The sequence below is a fragment of the Schistocerca americana genome, chromosome 9 (assembly GCF_021461395.2).
Source record: "Schistocerca americana isolate TAMUIC-IGC-003095 chromosome 9, iqSchAmer2.1, whole genome shotgun sequence".
In the NCBI taxonomy this organism is placed as follows: domain Eukaryota; kingdom Metazoa; phylum Arthropoda; class Insecta; order Orthoptera; family Acrididae; genus Schistocerca; species Schistocerca americana.
Window position 1 is genome coordinate 149041331 of NC_060127.1, and position 14698 is coordinate 149056028.

Genomic DNA, 14698 nt, shown 5'->3' on the forward strand with positions numbered 1-14698 from the left:
AAACATCTAGTGGGAATAGATACCAATATTGCACCGGTGAGTAAACTGTCGCGCTTCTGTTTGTTCTTAGATCGCTATAATCAGCTAAGTTTTGTTTGTATAGAATATTTTCACGAAATACGTTTGACACCTGGAATAACAGTTTATTCACTTTGATGCTTTATGGCACTGTAAAAACATATTTTGACTCGATTTAAACCGAACTCAAATGCGATATAGGGGAAAATTGTGCCGCAGAGTTGGCCACTCTGGAGGAGCCAGTCATTGGCTGATAGCGTAGCGACTGACGTGGCCTGAGACGAAATCGGGGAGTTCGTCTGTTGGGTTGCACAATTGCAGTCGCAACGTAAGCTGATAAGTGGATGCGAATTGCAAAGCCACCCAAACTTTCGCAGTAAGTAATGGAATTGATTACATTAAAACTCTTAAGTGTTATTCCTGTAGTTGCATCAAAATAAAAACTAATTAAATTAAGAGTCCGGCTTTTTTTCAGGTACAAGGTTATTGTTTTGCTTCGATACCAAAAGACGTTTCACTAGAGTTGCGGCACCCTCGTTGGTTTTTTCTTCCTTAAATTGTTCCTGAAATATATACATGTGAAATCATCCAGAGGGCCAAATTAGTACGGCATGTCGGGTTACAACTATTAAAAATTGTTGTTGTTGTTCAGTAAGTAAGGGGGGAGGGGACTACCGTTCGATCATAGATCGCTTTTTCGCCCTTATGACAGCCTTTTGGATGTGGTAATTTTCACCACTTGTTTAAAAGTGGGAAAGACGGTCACTATCTGTTTATCTGGAGGGTTGTTGCTATGCTACTAGACTGGAGATTATTTTAATGGGGTGGGTTCTAGATGATGAATGTTAGCTGTCACCCTTCAGTGCTTTTATTGCAAGTCTACTTGTGTTGCAGGTTAGCTGATATATTCCTGCTTTCTTGAATTTACGTTGGTGATTTTGGGTATTTTTAATATTTTCTGCACTCTGTTATTAGTTATATATGCCACAAGTATTCCTTGTTTTCTTATGTTTCCTTTTATGTGTGTTATTTTGTAGACAGATGTCACTGTCTGCCATGTTTTCCTGTTTGTTGTTTTCTTCATCTTTTGTGTTCATGTATTTTCTGTTGTGTGATTGTTAACTCTCCGTTCAGTGTTGGTTTGGTTCAGTTTTTCTACTGTGTTCATTTTGTAACATTTCTGTGATTATTTTGTAACATTGCCCGTGGTCATTTGTCTGAATGTGAATAACAAAACAACATACAGAATAGAAAACACTAAGGGAAACAAGGAATATATGTGGCATGTAGAACTGACAACACACTGCAGAAAAGATTAAAAATACTCAAAAATAGCCTTTAATCATGTTAAAATAACTTCGTGGTCAACTTCTCAGAGAGTGGAGCTGAAGGGGCTAGCAACCTGCCAGTTGGAGTTCTTTCTTTGAGCATCATGCAGCACAATGTGTTTCTGTTTTCTATGTGCATTCAGAGCCTGGTGAAGCCATGTGCATTCAGAGCCTGGTGAAGCCCTCCCCCCGCCCCCTCCCCTCCACCTTTACACATGAGTGAGAGAGACAATGAAAACACATTGGAATGAAATCAAATTTCGAGACCACTAATCCAAATCAAAACAGTGAAACAAATGTTTCTCGGACATACGTCAGAAACGTAAATAGTGCAGCGAAACGTAAGAACAAGCTGCAGCAACTTATCAAGATCCAGAATTCTGCAATGAGCAGGAAAAGTCATAAGTAAATGCTGTTAACATCCCAGTACACAGCCTAATCCATAAATACCAAACCAAATCGAATAGTTCTTCGTACCAAAGCCTCACAAATCTTTTACCAATTTCAATAGGTTATTCTTAATACAAAACAACAAAGACACAATTAGCAAGCAAATAAAAACCTGCCATATCCCAGGTCAGGTCCAATACAGCAATAGTAAGTGTGAATGGGCTATATGCAATGATTTTAACAGAAGGTTGTATCTGAAACAAAAATTAAGTTCGGACGATGCCCTAAGAACATTCTGTGTTTGCAGGTGTAATGATCTATTAATTTAAACATATGGCTGGTTCTGTTGGCAACCATACAAAATTAAAAGGATAAAGTACACATGTAGTTTAAATTGCTAAATCTGAAGTAATATATTCCTACCCGACTTAAAATGTGCCTGTATGTATTTCAGGAACAGTCAAAGAGAAATACCCAGTGGAAGTGCCACAGTTGTGTTGAAACATATTTGTGTATTAAAACAAATGAGCAACTGTGTTCATGCCAAAAAGGCAGATTCTCTTTAATTTATAATTAACAGATTTCATTTTTTTATGCAATTCACTGTATAACTATTATTCATGGCTGAGCATTAAAATCTTTTTATGTAGCCTACCTTCTTCTCAAATAGCCAGTAAATTTCACTAGGCTATGGAAATAAATGTGTAGCTTCCATGTTCCACATATGAAGATTGAAGCCTGAAAAGTTTCTAAAACCAGTTGATGGATTAAACAAAATTTTTAAAAATTGACTTGTTGCAATTTTCTGTATTTATACTAAATATGCAGACATGGGTTCTAAAAAATACCCGTATATAATGAATAAGCTGAATCTGATAGAAATTGTAATTTTGTAAAGAGCACATTATGTGTTTCTGGACATGTTAACAAAGTTGGCAGCCTTTGCACCACTTTTAAATCTCTTCAAGAACGGACTGAATTAAGTATGCTGCTCTTTGACAGTGCTTCTGTATCAATAACTGCATCAACTGAGGTTATTGTTAATGTTGTTTGCCAATGAAGTATTATGCAACATAATACAGTACAGATTCCAACGCTCTTCTATGGGGCATAGCTGTGGTAACTTCTACACCTGTCAGTGATTTTTTTTTTTTTCCCCTCTAAGTTGGCATGTTGCATCCTTTGTTCCAGTAAATCCTCAACCCAGTGACAAATTATGTTTGGTACTCTGTATTCTCTGACTTCTGTTAATAATTATTTTGTGTGGTACAGAGTAGGTACAATGCTTTTCACAGGCCAAGAAATAGTTCTGCTTGCTGTTTGCTTTCACCAATGTCTTTGTGAGAAAAGTGCACATTGGTTGACATGTCGCATGTGTATGGAATTTTTTTTTGGGTGGCATGTTGGAGGTCAGTTATTTCGAGCTCATTATGTTTGAGCTCAGGATATTTCCTAAGATCAACAATCGGTGGATTCAAGGATATTGGACAGTATCGTTTTGTGAGAAGCTCCTGCCCTCTCTTTTTGCAGAGAATGGACTTAACGCATTGTGTCCAAACACAGAGAATTGTCTAAAGATGGAAATAGCTGCCTGAACGCTATGACCTGAATACAGAGTAATGTCTATCAAATATTGACTGTTAATGAATAAACTTACAGATAATTAAAACGTGAGGTTCTTCAGTGTAAATAAGATTGTTTCCTTCATTGGATTTGCTAATGTATGTAGCAAATTTTATTGTGATCAATGACTATTACATTCAGAGTAAGAACATTTTGGCTTCCTTTGTTTACACAATTGTTAGCTACTATGGACATTCACAGGAGCACAACTATTATGGAGTGATCCCTCAGTGTGTCTTTTTATTTTATTTAATTAATTTATTTATTTATTTTTGCATACAAAACCATTACTGTGGTGAATGTGTACACTCCTGGAAATGGAAAAAAGAACACATTGACACCGGTGTGTCAGACTCACCATACTTGCTCCGGACACTGCGAGAGGGCTGTACAAGCAATGATCACACGCACGGCACAGCAGACACACCAGGAACCGCGGTGTTGGCCGTCGAATGGCGCTAGCTGCGCAGCATTTGTGCACCGCCGCCATCAGTGTCAGCCAGTTTGCCGTGGCATACGGAGCTCCATCGCAGTCTTTAACACTGGTAGCATGCCGCGACAGCGTGGACGTGAACCGTATGTGCAGTTGACGGACTTTGAGGGAGGGCGTATAGTGGGCATGCGGGAGGCCGGGTGGATGTACCGCCGAATTGCTCAACACGTGGGGCGTGAGGTCTCCACAGTACATCGATGTTGTCGCCAGTGGTCGGCGGAAGGTGCACGTGCCCGTCGACCTGGGACCGGACCGCAGCGGCGCACGGATGCACGCCAAGACCGTAGGATCCTACGCAGTGCCGTAGGGGACCGCACCGCCACTTCCCAGCAAATTAGGGACACTGTTGCTCCTGGGGTATCGGCGAGGACCATTCGCAACCGTCTCCATGAAGCTGGGCTACGGTCCCGCACACCGTTAGGCCGTCTTCCGCTCACGCCCCAACATCGTGCAGCCCGCCTCCAGTGGTGTCGCGACAGGCGTGAATGGAGGGACGAATGGAGACGTGTCGTCTTCAGCGATGAGAGTCGCTTCTGCCTTGGTGCCAATGATGGTCGTATGCGTGTTTGTCGCCGTGCAGGTGAGCGCCACAATCACGACTGCATACGACCGAGGCACACAGGGCCAACACCCGGCATCATGGTGTGGGGAGCGATCTCCTACACTGTCCGTGCACCACTGGTGATCGTCGAGGGGACACTGAATAGTGCACGGTACATCCAAACCGTCATCGAACCCATCGTTCTACCATTCCTAGACCGGCAAGGGAACTTGCTTTTCCAACAGGACAATGCACGTCCGCATGTATCCCGTGCCACCCAACGTGCTCTAGAAGGTGTAAGTCAACTACCCTGGCCAGCAAGATCTCCGGATCTGTCCCCCATTGAGCATGTTTGGGACTGGATGAAGCGTCGTCTCACGCGGTCTGCACGTCCAGCACGAACGCTGGTCCAACTGAGGCGCCAGGTGGAAATGGTATGGCAAGCCGTTCCACAGGACTACATCCAGCATCTCTACGATCGTCTCCATGGGAGAATAGCAGCCTGCATTGCTGCGAAAGGTGGATATACACTGTACTAGTGCCGACATTGTGCATGCTCTGTTGCCTGTGTCTATGTGCCTGTGGTTCTGTCAGTGTGATCATGTGATGTATCTGACCCCAGGAATGTGTCAATAAAGTTTCCTCTTCCTGGGACAATGAATTCACGGTGTTCTTATTTCAATTTCCAGGAGTGTATTTTGATGACTTCAAGTTGTCTGAGACACAGTTTGTAATTAGACTTCATGGAAACTTGAATTTTTTTAACACTGTAGGATTTAAAACGCTTGGACAACTAAAATACAGCAAAATTTATGGTATATTTTTATTTCACGCACTATTAAATTAGTAGTAGATTGTTACCTCTCCACTAGTTCACAGGTTATCGTATGTGAGAGAATCTTACAGGTTCCCTATGAAAGTATATTGGGGAAGGCATTTCATTTATGAGAAATTGTTGGTGAAATCCGCTTTGAATTTCCTGCACTTCATTCCAATGTAGAGTGACTACTGTGTTGCACTCTGTACTTTTATGAAAGGAGAAATTTGGCAACAATTTAAATTAAAAGATCAAGAGGAAAGTAGTTATATATTCTCATGAGGCTCTGAATCATATTTCACCCAGGCCTTCCTAGAACATTCCAAAGAAATTGCAACACCACACAGTTGATGCATATCTTGTTTTCCTCCAAATAGAAAGCCTACACATTAAAAGGTCTCTTGCGAGACTCTTCGTGAAGATAAGTCTCATCGTGACTTTTGTCTTTGGCTAAGCTTGATGTAACACAAGAATTCACACCACAAGCAACATCAACAAATGTGGAGAAAATGGCCCAAGGCTGTATTTCATTTTTTCCCTGTTCACTCAATGATAAAGCAAGGGGAACATGACTGACTGTATGCCTCTATACAAGCCATAATTGTCTTATTTTCATGCTCTTTATGTGAAATGTATGTTGGCAGCAGTAGAATCATTCTGCAGTCAGCTTCAAATGCTGGTTCTCTAAATTTTCTCAGAAATGTTTCTCGAACAGAATATCATCTTCCTCCAGGGACTCCCATTTCAGTTCCCGAAGCATCTACTGGTAAAAAATCTAGCAGCCTGCTTATGAAGTTGTACGGTGTCTTCCTTTAATATGACCTGGTGGGGATCCCAAACACTCGCGCAATACTCAAGAATCACACTACTATTGTCCTTGGTCTCCTTTACAGATGAATCACATTTTCCTAAAATTCTGCCAGTAAACTGAAGTCAACGACTCACCTTCCCTACTAGCACTTCTATGTGCTCGCTCCATTTCACATCTCTTTGCATAATTATGTATAGATATTTATTCAATGTGGTAGTCAAGCAGCATGTTACTAATGCTGTATTTGAGTTTGTTTTTGCTACTCATTTGCATTAACTTACATTTTTGTACATTTAGAGCTACCTGCCATTCATAACGCCAACTAGAAAGTTTGTCTAAGTCATCTTGTATCCTCCTATAGTCGCTCAACGACATCTTCTCGTACACTACAGCATCATCAGCAAACAGTGGCTGACTGGTGCTCACTGTGTCCACCAGATCATCTGTGTATATAACAGTGGCCGTACCACGCTTCCCTGGCCTACTCCGACCGAGCGAGGTGGCGCAATGGTTAGACACTGGACTCGCATTCGGGAGGACGACTGTTCAATCCCGCGTCCGACCATCCTGATTCAGGTTTTCTGTGATTTCCCTAAATCACTCCAGGCAAATGCTGGGATGGTTCCTCTGAAAGGGCACGGCTGACTTCCTTCCCTAATCTGATGGGACCGATGACCACACTGTCTGGTCTCCTTCCCCAAACCAACCAACTAACCTGGCCTACTCCTTACTATATCTGTGTCTCTGATTAACACTCACTGTTGAGGGCAATGTACTGAGTTCTGTTACTGAAGAAGTCTTCGAGCCACTTTGTTAACAGTCTGCAGTAGGACACAATGTCAAATGCCTCTCGGAACTCGAGGAATATGGAATCTGCCTGTTGGCCTTCAGCCATAGTTTTACTGAGTAGTACCAACTGTCACGTGTAACATTTCTCTGCATATTTTCAGTGTCTTTCACCAGCTGAAGGACAGCCTGTGTGGGAGTGCTGATCTTATACACCGTTTGAAAGGGTTTGACTGTCTCTGCCTTTCCCATAAGTGTAAGAGTAATACAAGGAAGCCATGTGTTGTTCAGTCAAGCACTGAATATTTAAGCCATATTGTGCCAGTTTGTGTGGCATATACCTTCCATACCCAAACCTTCCATGGCAAGGTACAAACATTTCAGTGACACACACTATTGGAGTTGCAGAAGATAGTGGTTGACAGTTCTCAATGAAATGCAGAAATATTTGTGAAATTGCTGGAGACTTGCAGTCCAGGCAACAGCAGAAACATGTTATATAGCCTTTAATTACATTACCTGGTGGTTGCTGTTTTCTCCATTGAAAACATCTATTCCTCCTGAAGATGTGAGCTTCTCCATCATCAGCTGTCATGTCATAAGCACTTTATTTCCAGTTTCGATTTTGTTTGATCACTAAATATCTCAAAATCAAGGTCACATCGCTGTTGTTGAAGTCTTCATGTCTGAGTATTCACTGAGGTGTTCTTGAGCATCCACATTGGTCTCACATAAAACATATTGCATAGTATGTCCAGTTTTCCTTACCCCTGCCATGGACAAAAGGTAACATTCAACCAAACATGGTGTGTGCAAACACTAGGGTTTATCTTTGAGACCTTTCAAGTCCATGGAAAAGGGCAACAACAGTGCATCGTAGAGGTGTGTGAAATATCAGAATACAAAATGTGTTATGGGTCCAACTGATAGTTTATAGTTGTTATGGATTAAGTATGAATTATTAATAAATTTTTGGTTTTGTTTGATTGTCCACTATCTTTTACATCTAGAACGAATGAAAGGTTTAAGTCTCTGGCTGCAACTGACAAATTGTACATCAGTACTGAAGTATTGATATTAACCATAGTTTTTCCAGTACTGTGTTCTCACTTGGAGATTATGCACACATTGAATTGACATGTTTCACACCTAAAGATGGGAATATAGTTCTCAAAGATTGTTGTGAGTCCTCAGTAAATTGTGACCATTAGTTGGTGCTTTGATTTTTTTTTTATTCAATAAAGATAATTGTGGCCAACATTCTATTAGTTTTATTTTGCTGGTGACAAAAATGAATCAATGGTTGTAATTTAGCCTTGATTCCCAATGTCTAAATAATTATGTACAAAAAAATTAATTTCAGCATGGATATCTCTATATTGTACTTCCTTCAAGCTCAGAAGAGATCCTTTAGTTTTGGTTGGTTGTTCATATTATTTATTGCCACTAGTAGAAGTGAACTCTGTAGCTTTACCTGTTATAATGGTTTATAGAAACTTCTATTTTATCAGATATCTTTTATTTTACTTAATCGTCAGTATTAAGTTTTATGCTTCTTTTTGATTCGTATTTTGTACTAATGTCTCCATAAATGTCAAAATCTGTAGATTGTTTAATGTGGAAAATTCAAATATGATACATGTTTTGGAATTCTTTAATACTGCATCTGAAATTAATCTGTCTTTCACAGTGCCATTGTTTGTTTTATCTTTGATTTGTTTATTAACTTATCTTTTTGTTACAGGAGAAAGGGTTATTTTGCTTTATACCCCTCCTGAGCTCTGTGGTGAAAGCATGAACTTCAGTTCAAACACTTATCGTACTTTATCTATAGGTACTAAACTTACACTATTTAGTGTGCAGTATACGCCAGTAAACCTTTTAAAATGGAACTTTCGTGAACTTTTAAAATTTGGCCAGCGAATTGGCTGTTCAAAGAAATTTGTGCTTGCATCCGGTAGTTGTTAACTACAGTCTCTGATACCTGTCAGTAATCCTCAGGTGAAGCCATTGAATACTGAAACTTCCTGGCAGATTAAAACTGTGTGCCCGACTGAGACTCGAACTCGGGACCTTTGCCTTTTGCGGGCAAGTGGTCTACCAGCTGAGCTACCGAAGCACGACTCACGCCCGGTACTCACAGCTTTACTTCTGCCAGTATCTCGTCTCCTACCTTCCAAACTTTACAGAAGCTCTCCTGCGAACCTTGCAGATCTAGCACTCCTGAAAGAAAGGATATTGCGGAGACATGGCTTAGCCACAGCCTGGAGGATGTTTCCAGAATGAGATTTTCACTCTGCAGCGGAGTGTGCGCTGATATGAAACTTCCTGGCAGATTAAAACGGTGTGCCTGACCGAGACTCGAACTCGGGACCTTCGCCTTCCACGGGAAAGTGCTCTAGCAACTGAGCTACCGAAGCACGACTCACGCCTGGTACTCACAGCTTTACTTCTGCCAGTATCTCGAAAGGTTCGCAGGAGAGCTTCTGTAAAGTTTGGAAGGTAGGAGACGAGATACTGGCAGAAGTAAAGCTGTGAGTACCGGGCGTGAGTCGTGCTTCGGTAGCTCAGTTGGTAGAGCACTTGCCTGTGAAAGGCAAAGGTCCCGAGTTCGAGTCTCGGTCGGGCACACAGTTTCAATCTGCCAGGAAGTTTCATATCAGCGCACACTCCGCTGCAGAGTGAAAATCCCATTGAATACTGTCAGAAACATCACCAAGTTCACATGTTATTAGCGCTGTTAGTATTCCATGCATTGCATCAAGATTGTGGTGACGTATGAGCAAATTACCCAACTGACAGCACCCTCACTGATGAAATTACAGAACTCAGGTTATCTTATTGCGACAGCCATCAGCATCATCTGAAGTCTTGGATTGGGGGAAATTGTGGAGATCCAATCAGTAGCCACTGTCATGGTTCATCCGATATTCTCCAAAGCATATTGCTGTGGACTCTCTAATAATGGAATCCCAAAAACACGTAGTTGTGGCTAAGATTATTGTTTTATCACACTTCATTGACTGTCTGGTAGGTGTAGACTCTTTGGCATTAGCAGATCCGCTAGGTTGTAAAGGCGAGTGGAACATTGATGTTCTGTGCAGTGTTCTTTCACTGTGCATATAATCTGTCCTATGTAGGATACACCACAGTGGCAAGGTATTTTGTATGTTCACTCCTTCTGAAATAACAAATCGCTGATCCCAGATAGTCTATAGTCTTAGATGGTGGGCGGTAAACCACTTTTACCTGAAATTTACATAGGATTCTTGCTATCTTAAGTGAAACATTGCAACCAAAGGGAAGAAAAGGTAGAGATATTGGTGGCATGCTTTCCTCTTTGTGCACTTAATGGTTCTAGGTTTTAACTAATGGTGCCCTATTAGAAAATACAAACTAGTAATGTTGGGTCTCTGATCAACTGAATGTCCCAGAGAACCATTATTCATCCATCTAACCAAAACATTGAGGAAAGGCAGATAATCACCTTCCTCTATTTACATAGGGGACCATATGTTATGAATGTTGTTGAGGTGAAGTAACAACTCTATTATTTTATCTTCTCTATGAGGCCATCCTATTATAGTATTGCACACACATCTCCAATGTAGGTTTATTTAAAGGCTGCTGATTCAAGTGCTATCTCCTCAAAGTCGTTCGTAAAATAGTGGGCTACTAGGGGACAGCACATTAACATTTGGAATATCAGACCAACTGTGTGACTGGATTGAAGAGTTTCTAGTGAACGGAACACAGCATGTCACTCTGAACAGAGAGAAGTCTTCAGACATAAAAGTAACTTCGGGCGTGCTCTAGGTGAGTAGTTAGGACCATTACTTTTCACAGTACATTTATAAATGACCTAGTAGATAACATTTTAAGTTCCTCAAGGCTTTTCATGGATAGTGATGCTGTTGTATACACTGAAGTAGTTACTCTAGAAAATTGTGGTGAAATGCAGGAAGGCTTCCAGATGATCAACTTTTGGTGCAGAGTGTAGCAGTTGATCCTCAACCTGAACGAATGTAATTTACTACGTTCGTCTAATCCGGCCATGACATAATTTCATCTGGCCTGCCAACAGTACTTGAGTTTGCGTGATAAAATGTATTTAATCTGCTTTACTGCTGGTGTCACTAGGACTACGTGTAGCCATTAAGTTTGACATTGGAGCTTCTGCAGCAGAATCCATGTATGGTGAACCACCTGGACTCCCCTTGGAATTTTTCAAGCAACAATGTGGCCACCCATCACAAGAATATTCGTTCCTACCAGCAAGTCAAGAGTTCAACCAATAAATTTGGCCTGTCATTGACATATGACATATGGAGTCCTAGGAAATCTTGACTTGAAGAAGCATTTTTTGAGAGATTTTCAGATCTTGACAACATTGAGAGTGAACTTCTTCTTTTCCATAATCTGTTTGATTGCAACCTTGATGATATGGCCATTGACCTACAGTAGCACCTCATTGATTAGCAAACCAATGACTTTTTGAAAGGGAAGCACAAAGAAAGAAAAGTTGTTGAATTTTACTGCTGTTTATCTGATGGTGAATTTCCGAGACTGAAGAAATTTTCCGCTGGTATTACATCAGTGTTTTGAACAACTTATGTCTGTGAACAATCATTTTTAGAAATGAACTTTCTGAAGTCACTATATCGAACAAGGTTGACTACTGTACATTTGAAACCCATTGCCTTGATAGGATACAGCAATACCAAATTAACGGTATCTAGAAACCCAAAAGTCAGTTTCACAAATATCTTGTTGCTTAATTTGTGAGATTCAGATATGTGCACCCTAGGTCGGATTGACCTATCTTTTTCCTAAATTGCGTTCTTTGATAAAATTTTTAGTAAATAAATATCTTCGTTATCCTTGTGTTTTATGCATTACCTGTCACTCGCGCATGATTTACATGGGATGCTGAACTGAAATCCTTCTTCCCTGAGATTTTGTTCTGGTGTTTAAGTATTGTAGAGAATGATGATGCGGCCAGCGCATGCCCTTTTTTTTTCTTTTTCCAGTTATCCGGCATCTCGTGCAAAATGCTTGGTGGTCTCTGGTCTAAATCATATGCAGGAGCACTAATGTAGCTTATTATTACTTAAAAGATAGACCTTTATGAATTCTAGGAAGGTCATACAGTCCTGGTGGTGGTTCACAACAATGCAATCTTTAACCTTACCAGGGTATTTTGAAATAACTAGGAAGAATTCGTGAATACAGAAATTTTTCATTGTACATATCCTGTAGGGCTGTAATCAGTCTTCTTGTAGATAGAATCACTGCTAGACCATACTTCTTATCAACATACAAACTATGGAGGCAACATCTGTGCTATCCCAAATATCTTTTGGTCCCAAACATCCAGCACTTACTGGTTTATCTCTACAGCTCTGGAAAGACAGTGACCTTCATCTGGACACCGAGCCACGTGTGCATTCCAGGAAATGAACTTGCTGACTGTGCAGCCAGATGCAACTACAGGAGGTCAACTCGATGTCGGCATTCTGGGCACCGACTTATGATCTCAACTTTAAGACAATATTTTGAGCCTCTGGCAATTGGAATGACAGGCTGCTACAACCCAAAACAAGTGTGGCACACATCTTTCCAGGCCTCTCAGAAAGATGCCATTATATTGTGCTGACTATGCATCGGCCACGTGAGACTCACCCAAGAGTTCCTTCTGCAGCGGGAGGATCCTCCTCACTGCAGCTGTGACCTCACTACCTCAGATGCTTGCAGATGACTAGACAGCCACTACCAAAGTTTCGCATTTCATGAGGGAGAGTGAATTTTACAATAAACTATAATACTCCTCGACTTCCCGTGTGTGTGTATGTGTGTGTGTGTGTGTGTGGGGGGGGGGGGGGGGGGGGGGGGGGTGCCACCCACACGACTGCAGGTTACTCTCTTCTCCCCCCTCACCTTGTTGTGCCTTTAGACCCTCTTGTGCAAGATGCTGCCTGGATTATCTTTATTTTCATTTACCTGTTGTGTTACAACTACTGTCATCTCTTTTTCAAACTCTTTCACATGCTTATGTAGTTGGAGCAGCCAAGTTCCCACTTTTTTCACTCTTTAGTTTTTACATGTTTCCCTAATGAAATGGAGGGACAGATGACCCAGTGGTTTAGTCACTTTAAATGCCTCATTATCATCTATGGAGCAACAGTAATGTTGCATTACCGTTGTTAGGTTTCAGTACTTGCATTACTGTTGTTAGGCTTCAGTACTTGCATTACTGTTGTTAGGCTTCAGTACCAATACGTCAGGATATTCTTGGAGATTTCATGGTGCAACTCTTTCTGTGGAGGTTGTTACTGTGTTTGGGAGACGCTTCCAAAAGGTCACCGGAAGTTTGCTTTCTTATTTCTTCTGCAGCATCCAGAGGAAGGAGTTATATGGCTTCTTCAACACTACTCACAAAGCTGATTATAGTAGGTGCCCTAGGTTTAGTTGCAAAATTGAGTCATCTACCTAATAGCATCAGTGTCACATTTTTCCAAGCCATTTCTGAAGAATTGTACCACTTGCATCTAATGGTTGTAACACATCTTTTTCGTGTATCATGGTATTGAGTTGACAGAGTGACTTTGGCCACGTTTGATTGGATAAATAAGGAAGCACGTTCTCAGCAGATGTCAAAATTTAATTGTATGCTGCCACGGCAGTCATTGTCCCAGTGGAGAACTTCATGACATCGTGCTGTCAGTTTCGTGAAGAAAAATATGGAGGATGCAATGCTGCATGTATTGTGCAAAGGCCTCAATTTTGTATGTGCACTTGTAGCATCAGCTTCAAAGTTTTGTGAGTGGTGTTGAAGAAGCTGAATGTCTCCCTTTGGATGATGCAGGAGAAATGAGAAGGGAAGTGTGCCATGCTTTTTTTTTTTTTTTGAGACTTTCTGCTGAGTGCAGTAACTTAACCTCTGCAGAAAGAGCTGCACTATGAAATTGCTGAGTGGATCTTGATGCAGTAGTACTGAAGGCTGAACGATAAAGCAACAGTACTGATACCTTGTAGTTTGTGCTAATTGATTCTACCTGTAAAGAGGATATCTGCAAAAGAAAACTTTTGGATTTAGGAGTTCTTCATCTATGTCTGCGTCAACATAGATACTCCACACACTGCTGTGTAGTGCTTGGTGGAGGGTGCCCTGTACCATTACTAGTCTTCTTTTTCATTTTCTGCTCACAAGTGGAATGAGGGGAAAAATGACTGTCTGTATGTCTCCGTAAGAGCCCTAATTTCTGTTATCTTAACTTTGTGGTCCTTACGCAAAATGTATGTTGGCAGCAGTAGAATTGTTCTGCAGTCAGCTCCAAATGCTGGTTCTCTAAATTTTCTCAGTAGTGTTCCTCGAAAAGAACATTACCTTTTCTCCAGGAATTCCCATTTGAGTCTCCTTGGGCACAGAACTCACATAGTTTTAGAACCAGATACTTTACCTAAGGTCCTAAAGGCAGTGTAAAGGGAATATTAATATTCCATCCAGCAGATTAAAAGGGCACTACAAGCTAAAATCTAGGAGCATGAAGTGCACAAAGAGGTGAGAATATCGGTATATTTCATTTATGATAGCAAAAGTCTTCCATAAATTTCAAGTGAAAGTGGTTTTCCATCCACCGTAGATCATATACCATCTGGGATCAGTGAAGGATAATTTGTTATTGTGCAAGGCTGGAATTCACAACACACTTTGCCAATGTAGTATGACTTGTATCGATCAGTTCACACACAACCTGGAAGAATTCTGCACTTGCATTGTGTAACCAAGCAAGTCTACTATTTCCAAACACGGTATCTTCACCAGACATTCAATGGAGTATGATAAAAAAATGATTTTGGCCACAGCAACATCTTCCTGGGACACCACTGT

The 14698-nt window shown here is 41.0% G+C and overlaps 1 protein-coding gene across 2 annotated transcripts in view; it reads left to right on the top strand.

The window, feature by feature from the left end:
- Window positions 1-287: 287 nt before the first annotated feature.
- The window catches only part of LOC124551255 (speckle-type POZ protein-like), a 39075-nt gene continuing 24664 nt past the window's right edge, over window positions 288-14698 (top strand). Inside the window, exons 1-2 of one of the 2 annotated variants that reach the window (XM_047126253.1) lie at window positions 288-394; window positions 8552-8641. In XM_047126253.1, coding sequence (XP_046982209.1) covers window positions 8602-8641 — 40 coding nt within the window. In that variant the 5' untranslated portion in view covers window positions 288-394; window positions 8552-8601. The remainder of the gene's footprint in view (window positions 395-8551; window positions 8642-14698) is intronic. The other variant, XM_047126254.1, reaches the window with a different exon arrangement.